The sequence below is a fragment of the Haemorhous mexicanus genome, unplaced genomic scaffold (genome assembly GCF_027477595.1).
Source record: "Haemorhous mexicanus isolate bHaeMex1 unplaced genomic scaffold, bHaeMex1.pri scaffold_211_ctg1, whole genome shotgun sequence".
Classification (NCBI taxonomy): domain Eukaryota; kingdom Metazoa; phylum Chordata; class Aves; order Passeriformes; family Fringillidae; genus Haemorhous; species Haemorhous mexicanus.
In genome coordinates this window covers 1-18,518 of record NW_026776038.1, presented here as the reverse complement: position 1 = coordinate 18,518, position 18,518 = coordinate 1, and the positions used below count along the sequence as shown (strand labels likewise).

The 18,518-nt window shown below is 62.4% G+C and overlaps 1 protein-coding gene across 9 annotated transcripts; it reads left to right on the top strand.

The window, feature by feature from the left end:
• The first annotated feature begins 9,195 nt into the window (after positions 1-9,195).
• Positions 9,196-18,252, top strand: LOC132322928 (PDZ domain-containing protein GIPC1-like). 9 transcript variants are annotated; one of them, XM_059837686.1, is made up of 10 exons: positions 9,196-9,496; positions 10,892-11,077; positions 12,151-12,198; positions 12,276-12,456; positions 13,514-13,629; positions 15,357-15,438; positions 17,453-17,611; positions 17,692-17,743; positions 17,805-17,888; positions 17,941-18,120. In XM_059837686.1, the coding sequence occupies exons 1-10, from the start codon at positions 9,230-9,232 to the stop codon at positions 17,966-17,968; spliced, it is 1,203 nt and encodes a 400-aa protein (XP_059693669.1). In that variant the 5' UTR covers positions 9,196-9,229; the 3' UTR covers positions 17,969-18,120. The 9 variants fall into 9 exon arrangements, with proteins under 9 accessions (XP_059693669.1, XP_059693664.1, XP_059693663.1 ...); XM_059837681.1 differs by having other exon boundaries at positions 17,805-18,252; XM_059837680.1 differs by having other exon boundaries at positions 17,692-17,888; positions 17,941-18,252.
• The last annotated feature ends 266 nt before the right edge of the window (positions 18,253-18,518 follow it).

Below are 18,518 nucleotides of genomic sequence, written 5' to 3'. Positions count from 1 at the left end.
GACACTGAGGGACATCTGTGACACCTGAGGGACACCCAGGGGACACTGAGGGACAGCCCTGGCCTGGCTGATTCCACACATGGAGAGATCCTGGGACAGGGACAGGGACAGAGGGGACAGGGACAGAGGGGACAGGGACAGAGGACAAGGGACAAGGATGGGAACACATGTGTCACAGGGACAAGGACAAGGACTGGGGACAGGGACAGGGGAGAGGGTCAGGATGGATCCCAGGATGGGGACAGGGACAGGGACACACCTGGGACAGGGACAGATCCCAGGATGGGGACACACCTGGGACAGGGACGGGGTTGGGGACAATCTCGGGGCACCCCTGGACACATCCAGAGCCCAGGACATGACAGGGACAGTCCTGGGACACAGCCAGGCCCTGGGACAGGGACAGGGACAGGGACAGCCAGGCCCTGGGACAGGGACACACCTGGGACAGGGACACTGCTGGGACAGGGACAGGGACACACCTGGGACAGGGACACACCTGGGACAGGGACACTGCTGGGACAGGGACAGGGACACACCTGGGACAGGGACACACCTGGGACAGGGACAAGGACAGGGACACACCTGGGACAGGGACAAGGACAGGGACACACCTGGGACAGGGACAGCCAGGCCGTGGGACAGGGACAAGGACAGGGACAGCCAGGCCCTGGGACAGGGACAAGGACAGGGACACACCTGGGACAGGGACAGCCAGGCCCTGGGAGAGGGACAGGAACAGGGACAGGGACACACCTGGGACAGGGACAAGGACAGGGACATACCTGGGACAGGGACAGCCAGGCCCTGGGAGAGGGACACACCTGGGACAGGGACAAGGACAGGGACACAGCTGGACACCGGACACATCCAGAGCCCAGGACACGACAGGGACAGGGACACTGGACAGGGACAGATACAGGGACAGGGACAGGGACAGTCCTGGGACACAGCTGGACACTGGACACAGCCAGAGCCCAGGACACGACAGGGACAGAGCCCAGGACAGGGACACTCCCAGGACAGGGACACTCCCAGGACAGGGACACTCCCAGGACAGGGACGGGTCCCAGGGCAGGGACAGATCCCAGGACAGGGACACTCCCAGGACAGGGACACTCCCAGGACAGGGACAGAGCCCAGGACAGGGACAGATCCCAGGACAGGGACAGATCCCAGGACAGGGATGGATCCCAGGACAGGGACAGATCCCAGGACAGGGACACTCCCAGGACAGGGACAGATCCCAGGACAGGGACAGATCCCAGGACAGGGACACTCCCAGGACAGGGACAGATCCCAGGACAGGGACAGAGCCCAGGATAGGGACAGATCCCAGGACAGGGACAGATCCCAGGACAGGGATGGATCCCAGGACAGGGACAGATCCCAGGACAGGGACACTCCCAGGACAGGGACAGATCCCAGGACAGGGACGGATCCCAGGACAGGGACACTCCCAGGACAGGGACAGATCCCAGGACAGGGACAGAGCCCAGGACAGGGACACTCCCAGGACAGGGACAGAGCCCAGGACAGGGACACTCCCAGGACAGGGACAGAGCCCAGGACAGGGACAGATCCCAGGACAGGGACAGGGACAGGACAGGGACGAGTCCCAGGACAGGGACACTCCCAGGACAGGGACACTCCCAGGACAGGGACGGAGCCCAGGGCACGGCCGGCCAACGGGCCAGGGACACTCCCAGGACAGGGACAGAGCCCAGGACAGGGACGGATCCCAGGACAGGGACACTCCCAGGACAGGGACAGAGCCCAGGACAGGGACGGATCCCAGGACAGGGACGGATCCCAGGACAGGGACAGATCCCAGGACAGGGACAGGGACAGGACAGGGACGGGTCCCAGGGCAGGGACAGATCCCAGGACAGGGACGGATCCCAGGACAGGGACGGATCCCAGGACAGGGACGGAGCCCAGGGCAGGGACAGAGCCCAGGACAGATCCCAGGACAGGGACACTCCCAGGACAGGGACAGATCCCAGGACAGGGACAGAGCCCAGGACAGGGACAGGACAGGGACAGATCCCAGGGCACGGCCGGCCAACGGGCCAGGGACACTCCCAGGACAGCCCTGGGCCCTGGACACGGCCGGATCCCGGCTCTGGATCCCAGCCCCGATTCCTTCCTGGATGCTCTGGGACCCCCAAGGATGTGACTGGATCCCTGTGGACACCCCTGGGTGGATCCCAGAACCCCCACGTGGATCCCAGAGACCCCTGGGTGGATCCCAGAACCCCCACGTGGATCCCAGAGACCCCTGGGTGGATCCCAGAACCCCCACGTGGATCCTGGACTCTTCAAATGGATCCTGGACTCCCCCAAATGGATTCTGGACCTCTCTGGACTCCCTGGATGGATCTCAGATCCTTCTGGAGCCCCCAAATGGATCCCAGACCCCTCTGGATCTTTTGGATAGATCCCAGATTCCCCTGGACCCCCCAAATGGGTCCCGGACCCCTCTGGACTTCCTGGATGGATCCCAGATCCCCCCAAATGGATCCCAGATGCCCCTGGATCTTCTGGATGGATCCTGGACCCCCTGAATGGATCCTGGATCCCCCTGGACCCCTCCGATGGATCCCAGAGCCTCTGAATGGGTCCCAGAACCCCAGATGGATCCTGGATCCCAAATGGGTCCCCAGACAGATCCCAAATGGATCCCCTGGATGGATTCTGGACCCCCTGGATGGACTCCAGATCCCAAATGGACCCTGGATCCCCTTGGACCTCTCGGATGGATCCTGGACCCCTCTGGACCCCCGGATGGATCCCAGATTGCAAACAGATCCCAGATCCGCCCGGATACCTCGGATGGATCCCAGAGTCTCCGAATGGATCCCAAACCCCTTCGGACCCCCCGGACAGATCCCAGATCCCGATTGGATCCCCTGGGTGGATCCCGGATGGATCCTGGATCCCGAATGGATCCCCCGGACAGATCCCGGACTGGGACAATTGTGGGGCCGCCCCTGCCCCCCTCCCCCGCTGTACAGAAATACAGGATCCCAAAAAGCCTCGAGTCGACCCCAAAATCCCTTGGAGTGACCCCAAAAAGCCCGGCCGGGACCCCCAGATCCCCCTGGGCCATCCCAAAATCCTTGGGAGTTCACCCCAAAATCCTCCAGAATTCACCCCAAAATCCTCCGGGATTCACCCCAAAATCCTCCGGGATTTGCCCCAAAATCCTCCGGGATTCACCCCAAAACCTTCTGAAATTCACCCCAAAATCCTCCGGGATTCACCCCAAAATCCTCCAGAATTCACCCCAAAAATCCTCCAGAATTCGCCCAAAAATCCTCCGGGATTTGCCCCCAAAACCTTCTGAAATTCACCCAAAATCCTCCAGAATTCACCCCAAAATCCTCCTGAATTCACCCCAAAATCCTTGGGAGTTCACCCCAAAATCCTCCAGAATTCACCCAAAAATCCTCCAGAATTCACCCCAAAATCCTCCGGGATTCACCCCAAAATCCTCCAGAATTCACCCCAAAATCCTCCGGGATTCACCCCAAAATCCTCCAGAATTCACCCCAAAACCCTCCGGGATTTGCCCCCAAAACCTTCTGGAATTCACCCCAAAATCCTCCAGAATTCACCCCAAAATCCTCCGGGATTTGCCCCCAAAATCCTCTGGAATTCACCCCAAAACCCTCTGGGATTTTCTCCCCAAACCCCTTCGGACTCGGCCCCAAATCCTCTGGGATTCACCCCAAAAATCCTCATCGCCCCAGAATTCACCCCAAAATAACCCAGAGCCCCAAAATCGCTGAGATTGGCCCCAAAAAATTGGGTGTGACCCCAAAACTGTCTTCCGGGAGCCAAAACCCCCTCAAATTTATCCCCAAACTTCCCGGGATCCCCAAATCCCTGAGCTTGACCCCAAAACCTCAGAGATTCACCCCAACATTTCTGTGACCCCCCAAATCCCTGAGACTGGCCCCAAAACCTTCGGGATTGACCCCAAACCCTCCTGGAATTCCCAAATCCCCGAGATCGGCCCCAAAACCTTCGGGATTGACCCCGAACCCTCCTGGAATTCCCAAATCCCCGAGATCGGCCCCAAAACCTTCGGGATTGACCCCAAACCCTCCTGGAATTCCCAAATCCCCGAGATCGGCCCCAAAACCTTCGGGATTGACCCCAAACCCTCCTGGAATTCCCAAATCCCCGAGATCGGCCCCAAAACCTTCGGGATTGACCCCAAACCCTCCTGGAATTCCCAAATCCCCGAGATCGGCCCCAAAACCTTCGGGATTGACCCCGAAACGGCCCCGGGGGACCCCGATGGGCACAGGGGGGCTCAGCAGCTTTGTACAGGTGTGCGCAGGTGTGTCACGGGTGTGCACGGGTGTGTAACGGGTGTGCACGGGTGTGTAAAGTTGTGTACAGGTGTGTTCAGGTGTGCGCAGGTGTGTAAGGGGTGTGTAAAGTTGTGTTCAGGTGTGTAACGGGTGTGCACAGGTGTGTAACGGGTGTGCACGGGTGTGTAAAGTTGTGTACAGGTGTGTTCAGGTGTGCACAGGTGTGTAACAGGTGTGCACAGGTGTGTAACTGGTACACAGGTGTGTAAAGTGTACAGGTGTGTTCAGGTGTGCGCAGGTGTGTAACGGGTGTGCACAGGTGTGTAAAGTTGTGTACAGGTATGTTCAGGTGTGAGCAGGTGTGTAACGGTTGTGGACAGGTGTGTAACGTGTGCACAGGTGTGTAAAGTTGAGTACAGGTGTGTTCAGGTGTGCACAGGTGTGTAAAGTTGAGTACAGGTGTGTTCAGGTGTGCACAGGTGTGTAATGGGTGTGCACAGGTGTGTAACTGGTACACAGGTGTGTACAGGTGTGTACAGGTATGTTCAGATGTGTACAGGTGTGTAACGGGTGTGTAAAGTTGTGTTCAGGTGTGTACAGGTGTGTAAAGTTGTGTACAGGTGTGTTCAGGTGTGTCCAGGTGTGTAACGGGTGTGCACAGGAGTGTAAAGTTGTGTACAGGTGTGTAACGGGTATGCACAGGTGTGTAACTGGTACACAGGTGTGTAAAGTTGTGTACAGGTGTGTTCAGGTGTGCACAGGTGTGTAAGGGCTGTATAACAGATACCAGGTGTGTCCAGGTGTTTAACGGGTGTGTAACAGGTGTGTAACAGGTGCACAGGTGTGTAAAGTTGTGTACAGGTATGTTCAGGTGTGTAAGGGCTGTATAACAGATACCAGGTGTGTCCAAGTGTGCCCCAGGTGTGTACAGGTGTGTACAGATGTGCAGTGGGTCTGCACAGGTGTGTCAGGTGTGTACAGGTGTATACAGGTGTGTAACGGGTACACACAGGTGTGCACAGGTGTGTCCCAGGTGTGTAAAGGTGTTTAAAGGCTGTGGACAGGTGTGACCAGTGTGTACAGGTGTTTAAAGGTGTGCAGTGGGTGTGCCCAGGTGTGTAACAGCTGTGTACAGGTGTGTTCAGGTGTGCACAGGTGTGTAAGGGCTGTATAACAGATACCAGGTGTGTCCAAGTGTGCCCCAGGTGTGTACAGGTGTGTACAGATGTGCAGTGGGTCTGCACAGGTGTGTCAGGTGTGTACAGGTGTATACAGGTGTGTAACGGGTACACACAGGTGTGCACAGGTGTGTCCCAAGTGTGTAAAGGTGTGTAAAGGCTGTGGATAGGTGTGACCAGTGTGGACAGGTGTTTAAAGGTGTGCAGTGGGTGTGCCCAGGTGTGTAACAGCTGTGTGCAGGTGTGCGAGGACTATAGAACAGGTACCAGGTGTGGACAGGTGTGACAAGGGTGTGCAGGTGTGTCCAGGTGTGTAACAGCTGTGTGCAGGTGTGTGAGGACTATAGAACAAGTACCAGGTGTGGACAGGTGTGTACAGGTGTGCCCAGGTGTGTAACAGCTGTGTACAGGTATTCAAGGACTATAGAACAGGTACCAGGTGTGTACAGGTGTGACAAGGGTGTACAGATGTGTAATGGGTGTGCACAGGTGTGTACAGGTGTGTAATGGTTGTGCACAGGTGTGAAAGCGCTGTGTCCAGGTGTAACGGGTGTGTAAGCGTGATGTCCCAGGTGTGCACAGGTGGGTAAGGGCTGTGTAACAGGTGTGCACAGGTATATAACGTGTGTACAGGTGTGCAACAGGTGTGCACAGGTCTACCAGGTGTGTAATGGGGGTGTCCCAGGTGTGCACAGGTATATTACAGGTGTGCGAAGGTGTGGTTTGGTTTGCACAGGTGTGCACAGGTGTAACAGGTATTTTATGGGTGTGTACAGGTGTGCACAGGTGTGTAAGGGCTGTGTAGCCGGTACCAGTGTGTACAGGTGTGCACAGGTGTGTAAGGGCTGTGTAGCAGGTACTAGTGTGTACAGGTGTGCACCAGGTGTGTAAGGGCTGTGTCCCAGGTGTGAACATGTGTGTGAAACAGGTGTGTAAGGGCTGTGTAAGAGGTACCAGGTGTGAACAGGTGTGCAGTGGATGTGTACAGGTGTGTAACAGGTGTGCCCATCTGTGTACAGGTGTGTACAGGGTGTGTCCCAGGTGTGCACAGGTGTGTCAGGGCTGTGTAACAGGTACCAGGTGTGAACAGGTGTGCAGTGGATGTGTACAGGTGTGTAACAGGTGTGCCCATCTGTGTACAGGTGTGTACAGGGTGTGTCCCAGGTGTGCACAGGTGTGTAAGGGCTGTGTAACAGGTACCAGGTGTGAACAGGTGTGCAGTGGATGTGTACAGGTGTGTAACAGGTGTGCCCATCTGTGTACAGGGTGTGTCCCAGGTGTGCCCAGGTGTGTCAGGGCTGTGTAAGAGGTACCAGGTGTGAACAGGTGTGCAGTGGATGTGTACAGGTGTGTAACAGGTGTGCCCATCTGTGTACAGGGTGTGTCCCAGGTGTGTGACCCCGCCCATCCCCTCCCCAGCTCTGTCTCCGCCCCGCCCCCTTTGGGTCTGAGCCCCGCCCCTTTGAGCTCTGTCCCAGCCCCTCCCCGGCGCCTTAGCTCTCCTAGCCCCGCCCCTTTGCGCCACGCCCCTCTTAGCCCCTCCCCCTCCCGACCCCCGCCCCCACAACGCTCCGTGCTGGCTCCTGATTGGCTGCGAGCGCGGGCGCGCCCATTGCCGGCGGCGCTTGGGGGGGGAGGGAGAGGGAGCGGCCACGCCCTTTCCTGCCCTCCCACCTCCCATTGGGCCGCGCGGGGCGGGGCGGCGGCGCTGATTGGCCCGGGCGGGGTTTGGCCACGCCCTCCCGGAAGTGCCGCTCCGGTAGCAGCGCCCGGCCGGTGAGGGGGGACCGGGACCGGGACCGAGACCGAGACCGGAACCGGAAACGGGACCGGAACCGCAACCGAGCTCGGGGGGGGCCGGGACCGCGTGCGGGCTCCGAAGGGGCCGGGGCGGGGCCGGGGGCCGGCGGGAACCGGGCCCGGGACGGGCTGGGGGTCCCGCGGGGGAACCGGACCCGGCGTGCGGGAGGGCCGGGGGGGTCCCGGGGGTCGGGAACCTCCCCCGCGTGCCTCAGTTTCCCCTCTCGCCTTTCAGCCCCCAGCGGAGCCGAGCGGGACCCCCCCCCGAACGTCGGGGTGGGGGCAGCGAGACCCCCCCCCGGAAACACCGGGACCCCCCCGGGGACACCGAGACCCCAAAACAACCCCCCGGGGAACACCGAGACCCCCCGGAAACCTCCCCCGGGGACCCCGAGACCCCAAAACAACCCCCCGGGGAACACCGAGACCCCCCGGAAACCTCCCCAGGGGACCCCGAGACCCCAAAACAACCCCCCGGGAAACACCGAGACCCCCCGGAAACCTCCCCCGGGGACCCCGAGCCGCCCCCACACACTCCGGGACGGCGCTGAGACCCCCCCGGGCACACCGAGACCCCCAAAACCCCTCCGGATACACCGGGACCCCCCCCCCGGGACCACCGGGACCCCCCAAAACCCCTCCGGATACACCGGGACCCTCCGGGCACACCGGGACCCCCAAAACCCCTCCGGATAGACCGGGACCCCCCCCCCCCCCCGGGCACACCGAGACCCCCAAAACCCCTCCGGGTACACCGGGACCCCCCCCGGGCACACCGGGACCCCCAAAACCCCTCCGGGTACACCGGGACCCCCCCCCCCCGGGAACACCGGGACCCCCAAAACCCCTCCGGATACACCGGGACCCCCCGGGCACCCCCCCAGACCAACTGAGCCCCCCCCAGAAAGCCCCGAACTCCCCCAGACCCCCCCTGAGGCCCCCCCCAGACCCCCCCGACCCATCTGACCCCCCCCGAGCTCCCCCAGACCCCTCCCAACCGCACCCAAACCCCCCCAGACCCCCAAAACTTCCCCAAACCCCTCCCAAAACCCCCCCAGAGTCCCCCACATCCCCTCAGCTCCACCTAACCCCCCAACCCCCTCACAGACCCCCCCCAAACCCTCCTAGACCCCCCCAAACCCCCTCACAGACCCCCCCCAACCCCCTCCTAGACCCCCCCAAACCCCCTCACAGACCCCTCAATCCCTCCTAGACCCTCAAAACTCCCCCCAGACCCCTCCCAGCCCCCGCCAACCACACCTAAACACCCCCAAACCCCCTCCTAGCCCCCCCAGACCCCCTCCAAACCCCCTCCCAGACCTCCAGACTCCCTCAGACCTCCCCCAAACCCCCTCCCAGACCCCCCAGACCCCCTCAGACCCCCCCAAACCCCCTCCTAGCCCCCCCAGACCCCCTCAGACCCCCCCAAACCCCCTCCTAGCCCCCCCAGACCCCCCCAAACCCCCTCCCAGACCCCCAGACCCCCTCAGACCTCCCCCAAACCCCCTCCCAGACCCCCCCAGACCCCCCCCAGACCCCCTCCCAGACCCCCAGATCCCCCCAAACCCCCTCCTAGCCCCCCCAGACCCCCTCAGACCCCCCCAAACTCCCTTCTAGCCCCCTCAGACCCCCCCAGACCCCCCCCCAGACCCCCAGACCCCCTCAGACCTCCCCCAAACCCCCTCCCAGACCCCCAGACCCCCCCAGACCCCCCCAAACCCCCTCCTAGACCTCCCCCCAGACCCCCCCAAACCCCCTCCTAGACCTCCCCCCAGACGCCCCCCAAACCCCCTCCCAGACCCCCAGACCCCCTCAGACCCCCCCCAAACCCCCTCCTAGCCCCCCCAGACCCCCCCAAACCCCCTCCTAACCCCCCCCAGACTCCACCAGACCCCCTCCCAGACCCCCAGACCCCTCCCCGCCCCGATGCCGCTGGGCCTGGGCCGCCGCAAGAAGCCGCCGCCGCTGGTGGAGAACGAGGAGGGGGCCGGGGGGCGCGGGGGGGCCCCGGGGGAGCCCGGGGGGGCCTCGGGGGGGGTCCCGGGGGCGGCGCCCCCTCCCCCGCTGCGGCCCCGGCTGGTGTTCCACACGCAGCTGGCCCACGGCAGCGCCACCGGCCGCGTGGAGGGCTTCGGGAACGTGCGGGAGCTGTACGGGAAAATCGGGGAGGCCTTCGGGATCCCCCCCAGCGAGGTGAGACTGGGTTATACTGGGGTATACTGGGAACGGCCTGGGTTATACTGGGTTATACTGGGAATGGACTGGGTTATACTGGGAATGGACTGGGATGGGCTGGGTTATGCTGGGAGGGCTTCGGGAACGTGCGGGAGCTGTACGGGAAAATCGGGGAGGCCTTCGGGATCCCCCCCAGCGAGGTGAGACTGGGAGCACTGGGGTATACTGGGAATGGACTGGGTTAGACTGGGAATGGATTGGGTTAGACTGGGTTATACTGGGATGGGCTGGGTTATGCTGGGAGGGCTTCGGGAACGTGCGGGAGCTGTACGGGAAAATCGGGGAGGCCTTCGGGATCCCCCCCAGCGAGGTGAGACTGGGAGCACTGGGGTATACTGGGAATGGACTGGGTTAGACTGGGTTATACTGGGTTATACTGGGATGGGCTGGGAGGGCTTCGGGAACGTGCGGGAGCTGTACGGGAAAATCGGGGAGGCCTTCGGGATCCCCCCCAGCGAGGTGAGACTGGGAACGGACTGGGTTATACTGGGAATGGACTGGGTTATACTGGAATGGACTGGGAATGGACTGGGTTATACTGGGAATGGACTGGGATGGGCTGGGAGGGCTTCGGGAACGTGCGGGAGCTGTACGGGAAAATCGGGGAGGCCTTCGGGATCCCCCCCAGCGAGGTGAGACTGGGAGCACTGGGGTATACTGGGAATGGACTGGGTTATACTGGGTTATACTGGGATAGACTGGGATAGACTGGGTTATACTGGGAGGGCTTCGGGAACGTGCGGGAGCTGTACGGGAAAATCGGGGAGGCCTTCGGGATCCCCCCCAGCGAGGTGAGACTGGGAGCACTGGGTTATACTGGGAATGGACTGGGTTATACTGGGATAGACTGGGAGGGACTGGGATGGCACACGGAACACACTGGCGTCCCCGTTGTCCCCGTGTCCCCAGGTGCTGTCCTCTGTCCCCCAGGTGCTGTTCTGCCCGTTGAACACACCAATGTCCCCATGTCCCCTGTCCTCAGTGTCCCCAAGTGCTGTCCCCAGTGTCCCCTGCTGTCCTCCCAGGTGCTGTCCCCACCTGTCCCCTGTCCCCCCAGGTGCTGTCCCCAGTGTCCCCTGTTCCCTCAGGTGCCATTCTGCACCTGGACACGCCCCAGGTGGACCTGGAGAAGCTGCTGGGGGGGCAGGTTGGGCTGGAGGGTTTGTCCCCAGACAATGTCCCAGTGTCGCCAGGTGCTGTCCCCTGCCCCAGGTGCTGTCCCCTGCCCCAGGTGCTGTCCCCTGCCCCAGGTGATGTCCCCACGTGTCCCCAGGTGCTGTCCCCTGCCCCAGGTGCTGTCCCCTGCCCCAGGTGCTGTCCCCTGCCCCAGGTGATGTCCCCACGTGTCCCCAGGTGCTGTTCTGCACGCTGAACACGCCCCAGGTGGACATGGAGAAGCTGCTGGGGGGGCAGATCGGCCTGGAGGATTTCATCTTCGCGCACACGCGCGGCCGCCAGAAGGACGTGCAGGTGCTGAAATCCGAGGAGGCGCTGGGGCTCACCATCACCGACAACGGGGCTGGCTACGCCTTCATCAAGGTGAGACACACCTGGGACAGGTGAGACACACCTGGGACACACCTGGGACACACCTGGGGACAGGGCTGGGGCTCACCATCACCGACAACGGGGCTGGCTACGCCTTCATCAAGGTGAGACACACCTGGGACACACCTGGGACACACCTGGGGACAGGGCTGGGGCTCACCATCACCGACAACGGGGCTGGCTACGCCTTCATCAAGGTGAGACACACCTGGGCAGGTGAGACACACCTGGGACACACGTGGGACACACCTGGGGACACCTGGGGACACACCTGGGGGCACGTGGGGACAGGGCTGGGGCTCACCATCACCGACAACGGGGCTGGCTACGCCTTCATCAAGGTGAGACACACCTGGAACAGGTGAGACTCACCTGGGACACACCTGGGGACACACCTGGGACAGGTGAGACACACCTAGGCAGAGCTGGGACACACCTGGGGGTATGTAGGATCACCTGGGGACAGAGCTGGGGCTCAGCATCCCCAACAATGGAGCTGGCTACACCTTCCTCAAGGTGAGACACACCTGGGTAGGTGAGACACACCAGGGTGGGGCCAATGAGGCTCACCATCAGCAACAATGGAACAGGCTACGCCTTCATCAGGGTGAGACACACCTGGGCAGGTGAGACACACCTGGAGACTCACCTAGAGACAGGTGAGACACACCTGGGCAGGTGAGACACACCTGGAGACTCACCTAGAGACAGGTGAGACACACCTGGGCAAGTGAGACGCACCTGGAGACTCACCTAGAGACAGATGGGACACACCTGGGGACAGCAGGGTGGGGGCAATGAGACAATGCTGGGGGTCACCATCACCAACAACAGGTGACCCCAGGTGACCCCAGGTGACTGAGATGACCCCAGGTTACCCAGGTGTCTCCAGTCCCCCAGGCAGGCTCAGGTGTCCCCACTGTCCCCAGCGTATCGGCGAGGGCTCGGTGATGGTGCACACGCCCCAGGTTATCCAGGTGGCTCAGGTGTCCCCAGGTGGCTCAGGTGTCCCCAGGTGCCCCCAGGTGCCCCAGGTGTGACCCCAGGTGTGACCCTGTCCCCAGCGGATCCGCGAGGGCTCGGTGATGGCGCGCACGCCCCAGGTTATCCAGGTGGCTCAGGTGTCCCCAGGTGGCTCAGGTGTCCCCAGGTGGCTCAGGTGTGACCCCAGGTGTGTCCCTGTCCCCAGCGGATCCGCGAGGGCTCGGTGATGGCGCGCACGCCCCAGGTGGGCGTCGGGGACGTGCTGGAGGCGCTGGACGGGCGCAGCCTGGTGGGCACGCGGCACTTCGAGGTGGCACGGCTGCTGCAGGAGCTGCCCCGCGGGCACCGCTTCCGGCTGCGGCTGACCGAGCCCAGGAGGGCCTGGGGTGGGTACTGGGAGCACTGGGATTGGACTGGGAGGGACTGGGATGGGCTGGGATTGAACTGGGAGGGACTGGGATTGAACTGGGATTGACTGGGATTGACTGAGCTGGAGCTGCCCCGCGGGCACCGCTTCCGGCTGCGGCTGACCGAGCCCAGAAGGGCCTGGGGTGGGTACTGGGAGCACTGGGATGGACTGGGAGGGACTGGGATGGGCTGGGATTGAACTGGGAGGGGACTGGGAGGGACTGGGATGGACTGGGATTGACTGGGATTGACTGGGAGGGACTGGGATTGGACTGGAGCTGCCCCGCGGGCACCGCTTCCGGCTGCGGCTGACCGAGCCCAGGAGGGCCTGGAGTGGGTACTGGGATTGAACTGGGATTGGACTGGGAATGCTGGGATTGAACTGGGAGCACTGGGCTGTACTGGGAATGCTAGGATTGAACTGGGAGCACTGGGCCGTACTGGGAATGCTGGGATTGAACTGGGCTGTACTGGAGAGGGGTCTGAAGGTGCTCCCCACAATGGGGACCCCCCGTGTCACCCCTGTGATCCCCCCGTTCGCTCTGTCCCCTGCTGACCCCTGCTGACCCCTCTCTGACCCCCCACCCCCTCTGTCCCCATCTGTCCCCTGTGTCCCCTCTGTGTGACCCTCTCTGTCCCCCCGGTGTCCCCTCTCTGTCCCTTGTGTCCTCCCCCTGTGACCCTCTGTGTCCCCTGTGTCCTCTCTGTCCCCTGTGTCCCTCCTCTGTGACCCTCCCTGTTCCCTGTGTCCCCTCTCTGTCCCTTGTGTCCCCCCTCTGTGACCCTCTCTGTCCCCTGTGTCCTCTGTCCTCCCTGTACCCTGTGTGACCCTCCCTGTCCCCTGTGTCCTCCCTGTCCCCTGTGTCCCCTCTGTGACCCTCTCTGTCCCCCCTGTGTCCTCTCTGTCCTCCCTGTCCCCTCTGTGTCCCGTGTCCCCTCTGTCCCCTGTGTCCCCTCTGTCCCCCGTGTCCCTGTGTGACCCTCCGTGTCCCCTGTGTGTCCCCTGTCCCCCGTGTGTGTCCCCTGTGTCCCCAGACGGGATCGGGCCCCGCTCCGGGGGGGTCTCTGCCCGGGGGGGGCTCCCCCAGGGGCTCTCGGGCCGGGGAACGCTGAGGCTGCGCTCCAGGGGCCCGGCCACGCTGCAGGAGCAGGTACGGCCCCAAAACCACCCCAAAACCACCCCAAAACCACCCCAAAATATCCCTGGGACAGCCCAAAATATCCATGGGGACCCCAAAATATCCCCTGGGGACCCCAGAATGTCCCCTAGAGACCCCAGAGCAAGCCAGGATGCAGGAGCAGGTACGGCCCCAAAACAGCCCCAAAACCGCCCCAAAACCACCCCAAAATATCCATGGGACAGCCCCAAATATCCATGGGAACCCCAAAATATCCCTGGGACAGCCCAAAATATCCATGGGAACCCCAAAATATCCATGGGAACCCCAAAATATCCCTGGGACAGCCCAAAATATCCATGGGAACCCCAAAATATCCATGGGAACCCTAAAACAGTCTGGGGACCCCAGAACATTCCCTGGAGACCCCAGAGCAAGCCAGGCTGCAGGAGCAGGCACGGCCCCAAAACAGCCCAAAACCCCCCAAAACCACCCCAAAATATCCCTGGGACAGCCCCAAATATCCATGGGGTCCCCAAAATATCCATGGGAACCCTAAAACAGCCTGGGGACCCCAGAACATTCCCTAGAGACCCCAGAGCAAGCCAGGCTGCAGGAGCAGGCACGGCCCCAAAACAGCCCAAAACCACCCCAAAATATCCCTGGGACAGCCCAAAATATCCATGGGAACCCCAAAATATCCATGGGACAGCCCCAAATATCCATGGGAACCCCAAAATATCCATGGGAACCCTAAAACAGCCTGGGGACCCCAAAATATCCCCTAGAGACCCCAGAGCAAGCCAGGCTGCAGGAGCAGGCACGGCCCCAAAACCACCCAGAATATCCATGGACAGCCAGAACATCCCTGGGACAGCCCAAAATATCCATGGGGACCCCAAAATATCCATGGGAACCCCAAAATATGCCCTGGGGACCCTAAAACAGCCTGGGGACCCCAGAACGTCCCCTAGAGACCCCAGAGCAAGCCAGGCTGCAGGAGCAGGCATGGCCCCAAAACAGCCCAAAACCGCCCCAAAACCACCCCAAAATATCCCTGGGACGGCCCAAAATATCCATGGGGTCCCCAAAATATCCATGGGGACCCCAAAATATCCCTGGGACAGCCCCAAAATATCCATGGGAACCCTAAAACAGCCTGGGGACCCCAGAACGTCCCCTAGAGACCCCAGAGCAAGCCAGGCTGCAGGAGCAGGCACGGCCACAAAACAGCCCCAAACCGCCCCAAAACCACCCCAAAATATCCCTGGGACGGCCCAAAATATCCATGGGGTCCCCAAAATATCCATGGGGACCCCAAAATATCCCTGGGACAGCCCCAAAATATCCATGGGAACCCTAAAACAGCCTGGGGACCCCACAACGTCCCTAGGGACCCCAGAGCAAGCCAGGCTGCAGGAGCAGGTACGGCCCCAAAACCGCCCAAAACCACCCCAAAACCATCCCAAAATATCCACTGGGGACCCCAAAATATCCCTGGGACACCCCAAAACATCCCCTAGAGACCCCAAAATCCCCTTGAGACCCCAAAATCATCCTGGGAACCCCAAAACCACCCCAGATACCCCAAAACAGGCCACACTGCAGGAGCAGGTGCAGACCCCAAAACCAACCCAAAACCACCCCAAAACCAGCTGGGTGATCCCCTAAATCCCCTTGGGACCCCCAGGGACCCCCCAAAATCCTCTTGGGACCCTCGGGGACCCCCAGAATCCCCCAAACTCCCCAAACCCCCGCAGCCGTCGGCGTTCGAGGAGCGCGCGGTGGCCAAGGTGGACGATCTGCTGGAGAGCTACATGGGCATCCGGGACAGCGAGCTGGGTGAGCCCCAAATCCGGGGGGACCCCAAAATCCGGGGGGACCCCAAATCTTGGGGGAACCCCAAAATCCTGGGGAACCCCCAAATCTTGGGAACCCCCTAAAAACCTCCCTGGGATGGCCCCAAACCCCCCTCGGGCTCTGCTGGAGAGCTCCATGGGCATCCGGGACAGCGAGCTGGGTGAGCCCGAAATCCGGGGGGACCCCAAAATCCGGGGGGACCCCAAAATCCTGGGAACCCCCAAAAAACCCCCCAGGATCACCCCAAACCCCCCGGGCTCTGCTGGAGAGCTCCATGGGCATCTGGGACAGCGAGCTGGGGGAGCCCCCAAATCCGGGGGGACCCCAAAATCCGGGGGGAACCCCCAAAATCCTGGGAACCCCCTAAAAACCCCCCAGGATCACCCCAAACCCCCCGGGCTCTGCTGGAGAGCTCCATGGGCATCCGGGACAGGCGAGCTGGGGGAGCCCCCAAATCCGGGGGGACCCCAAAAATCCTGGGGGACCCCAAAATCCTGGAGGACCCCCAAATCTGAGACCCCAAAATCCTGGGGAACCCCCTGGGACCCCTGGAGTGTCCCCTGATGTCCCCAGTCTCTGACCGTGCTGTCCCAGTCCCCAGTGTCCCCCGATGTCCCCCGTGTCCCCCATATCCCCTTTCCCCTGCTGTCCCTGTCCCCGATGTCCCCGTGTCCCTGACGCTGTCCCCAGTGTCCCCACAGCCGCCACCATGGTGGAGCTGGGACGCGCGGGACCCTGACGGTGTCCCCCATGTCCCTGACGCTGTCCCAGTGTCCCCGATGTCCTCAGTGACCCTGTCCCTGTCCCCACGGCTGCCGCCATGGTGGAGCTGCGCCGTGACGCGCGGGACCCCAGTGTGTCCCCAGTGTCCCTGATGTCCCCAGTGTCCCTGATGTCCCTGACACTGTCACCGATGTCCCTGGCGGTGTCCCCAATGTCCCCATGTCCCCACAGCCGCCATCATGGTGGAGCTGGGCCGTGAAGCGCGGGACCCGGACGGTGTCCCTGATGTCCCTGACACTGTCCCCACTGTCCCCGTGTCGACACTGTCCCCACTGTCCCCGTGTCCCCGCAGCCGCCACCATGGTGGAGCTGGGGCCGCGACGCACAGGACCCGGACGTGACCCCAGTGTCCCCAATGTCCCTGACGCTGTCCCCGTGTCCCCTCAGCCGCCACCATGGTGGAGCTGGGCTGTGATGCGCGGGACCCTGACGGTGTCCCCAGTGTCCCCAATGTCCCCCAATGTCCCCCAATGTCCCTGACGCTGTCCTCGTGTCCCCCTCAGCCGCCACCATGGTGGAGCTGGGCCACGATGCACGGGACCCTGACGGTGTCCCTGATGTCCCTGACACTGTCCCCAATGTCCCCATGTCCCCCGCAGCACCACCATGGTGGAGCTGGGCCCACGACATGCGGGACCCAGACGTGACCCCAATGTCCCGTGTCCCCAGTGTCCCCTGACGCTGTCCCCATGTCCCCCGCAGCTGCCACCATGGTGGAGCTGGGCCGCGACGCACGGGACCCTGACGGTGTCCCCCAGTGTCCCCCCAATGTCCCCTGACGCTGTCCCCCGTGTCCCCACAGCCGCCACCATGGTGGAGCTGGGCCGCGACACGCGGGACCCGGACATGACCCCCAGTGTCCCCCAATGTCCCCCAATGTCCCCAGTGTCCCCCATTGTCCCTGACGCTGTCCCCGTGTCCCCACAGCCGCCACCATGGTGGAGCTGGGCCGCGACACGCGGGACCCGGACATGACCCCAGTGTCCCCAATGTCCCTGACGCTGTCCCCGTGTCCCCACAGCCGCCACCATGGTGGAGCTGGGCTGCGACGCACGGGACCCTGAGGGGTGTCCCCTGATGTCCCTGACACTGTCCCCAATGTCCCCCTGTCCCCACAGCCGCCACCATGGTGGAGCTGGGCCGCGACGCACGGGACCCTGACGGTGTCCCCAGTGTCCCCAATGTCCCTGACGCTGTCCCCGTGTCCCCACAGCCGCCACCATGGTGGAGCTGGGCCGCGACGCGCGGGACCCGGACGCGCTGGCCGAGGCTCTGGACGCGCAGCTCGGCGACTTCGCCTTCCCCGACGAGTTTGTGTTCGACGTCTGGGGCGCCATCGGCGACGCCAAGGCCTGGGCGCTGCTGAGCCCCCCCGGGACCCCCAAAAACCACCTGGGTGGGACCCCCAAAAACCTGGGACACCCCCCTGAATGGAGACCCCCAAAAACCACCGGGACCCCAAAAACCTGGGACACCCCCCTGAATGGAGACCCCCAAAAACCACCGGGACCCCAAAAAACCACAGAGACCCCCAAAAACCACCTCGGTGGGACCCTAAAAAACCATGGGACCCCAAAAACCTGGGACACCCCCCTGAATGGAGACCCCCAAAAACCCAGGACCCCAAAAACCACCGGGACCCCAAAAACCTGGGACACACCCCCTGAATGGAGACCCCCAAAAACCCAGGACCCCAAAAACCACCTGGGACCCCCCCAAAAACCACTGAGACCCCCAAAAACCACTGAGACCCCCAAAAATCACCTCGGTGGGACCCCTAACAAACCTTGGGACCCCCAAAAACCTGGGGCACCCCTGAATGAGGACCCCAAAAAGCCCCAGGACCCCAAAAACCACTGGGACCTCCAAAAACCACCGGGACATTGCCAAGATGGGGGACCCCAAAACCCTGGGACACCTCCTGATGGGGACCCCAAAACCCCGGGATCCCCCAAAACCCTCAGACACTACAAAAGTCCCTGGGACCCCCAAAATCCCAGGACACCCCCCTGAATGGGGACCCCCAAAACCCCCAGGACCCCCAAAAACCACTGGGGCCCCAAAACCCCGGCACACCTCCTGATGGGGGACCTCAAAACCCCTGGGACCCCCCAAAACCCACCTGGGACCCCGAAAAAACCACTGGGACCCCAAAACCGTGGGATCCCCAAAACCTTGGGACCCCCAAAAACTGCTGGGACCCCGGGACCCCAAAAACCCACTGGAACCCCAAAACCTGGGGGCACCCCCAAAAACCCAAGACATCCCCTGAATGGGGA

Excerpts from the sequence above, each read along its gene's own strand:
- LOC132322928 (XM_059837677.1), top strand. The coding sequence starts at position 9,230 with ATGCCGCTGGGCCTGGGCCGCCGCAAGAAGCCGCCGCCGCTGGTGGAG. Across the intron at positions 12,457-13,513 it reads CGAGCCCAGGAGGGCCTGGG|ACGGGATCGGGCCCCGCTCC; the intron begins GTGGGTACTGGG and ends CTGTGTCCCCAG. Across the intron at positions 15,439-17,452 it reads CATCCGGGACAGCGAGCTGG|CCGCCACCATGGTGGAGCTG; the intron begins GTGAGCCCCAAA and ends GTGTCCCCACAG.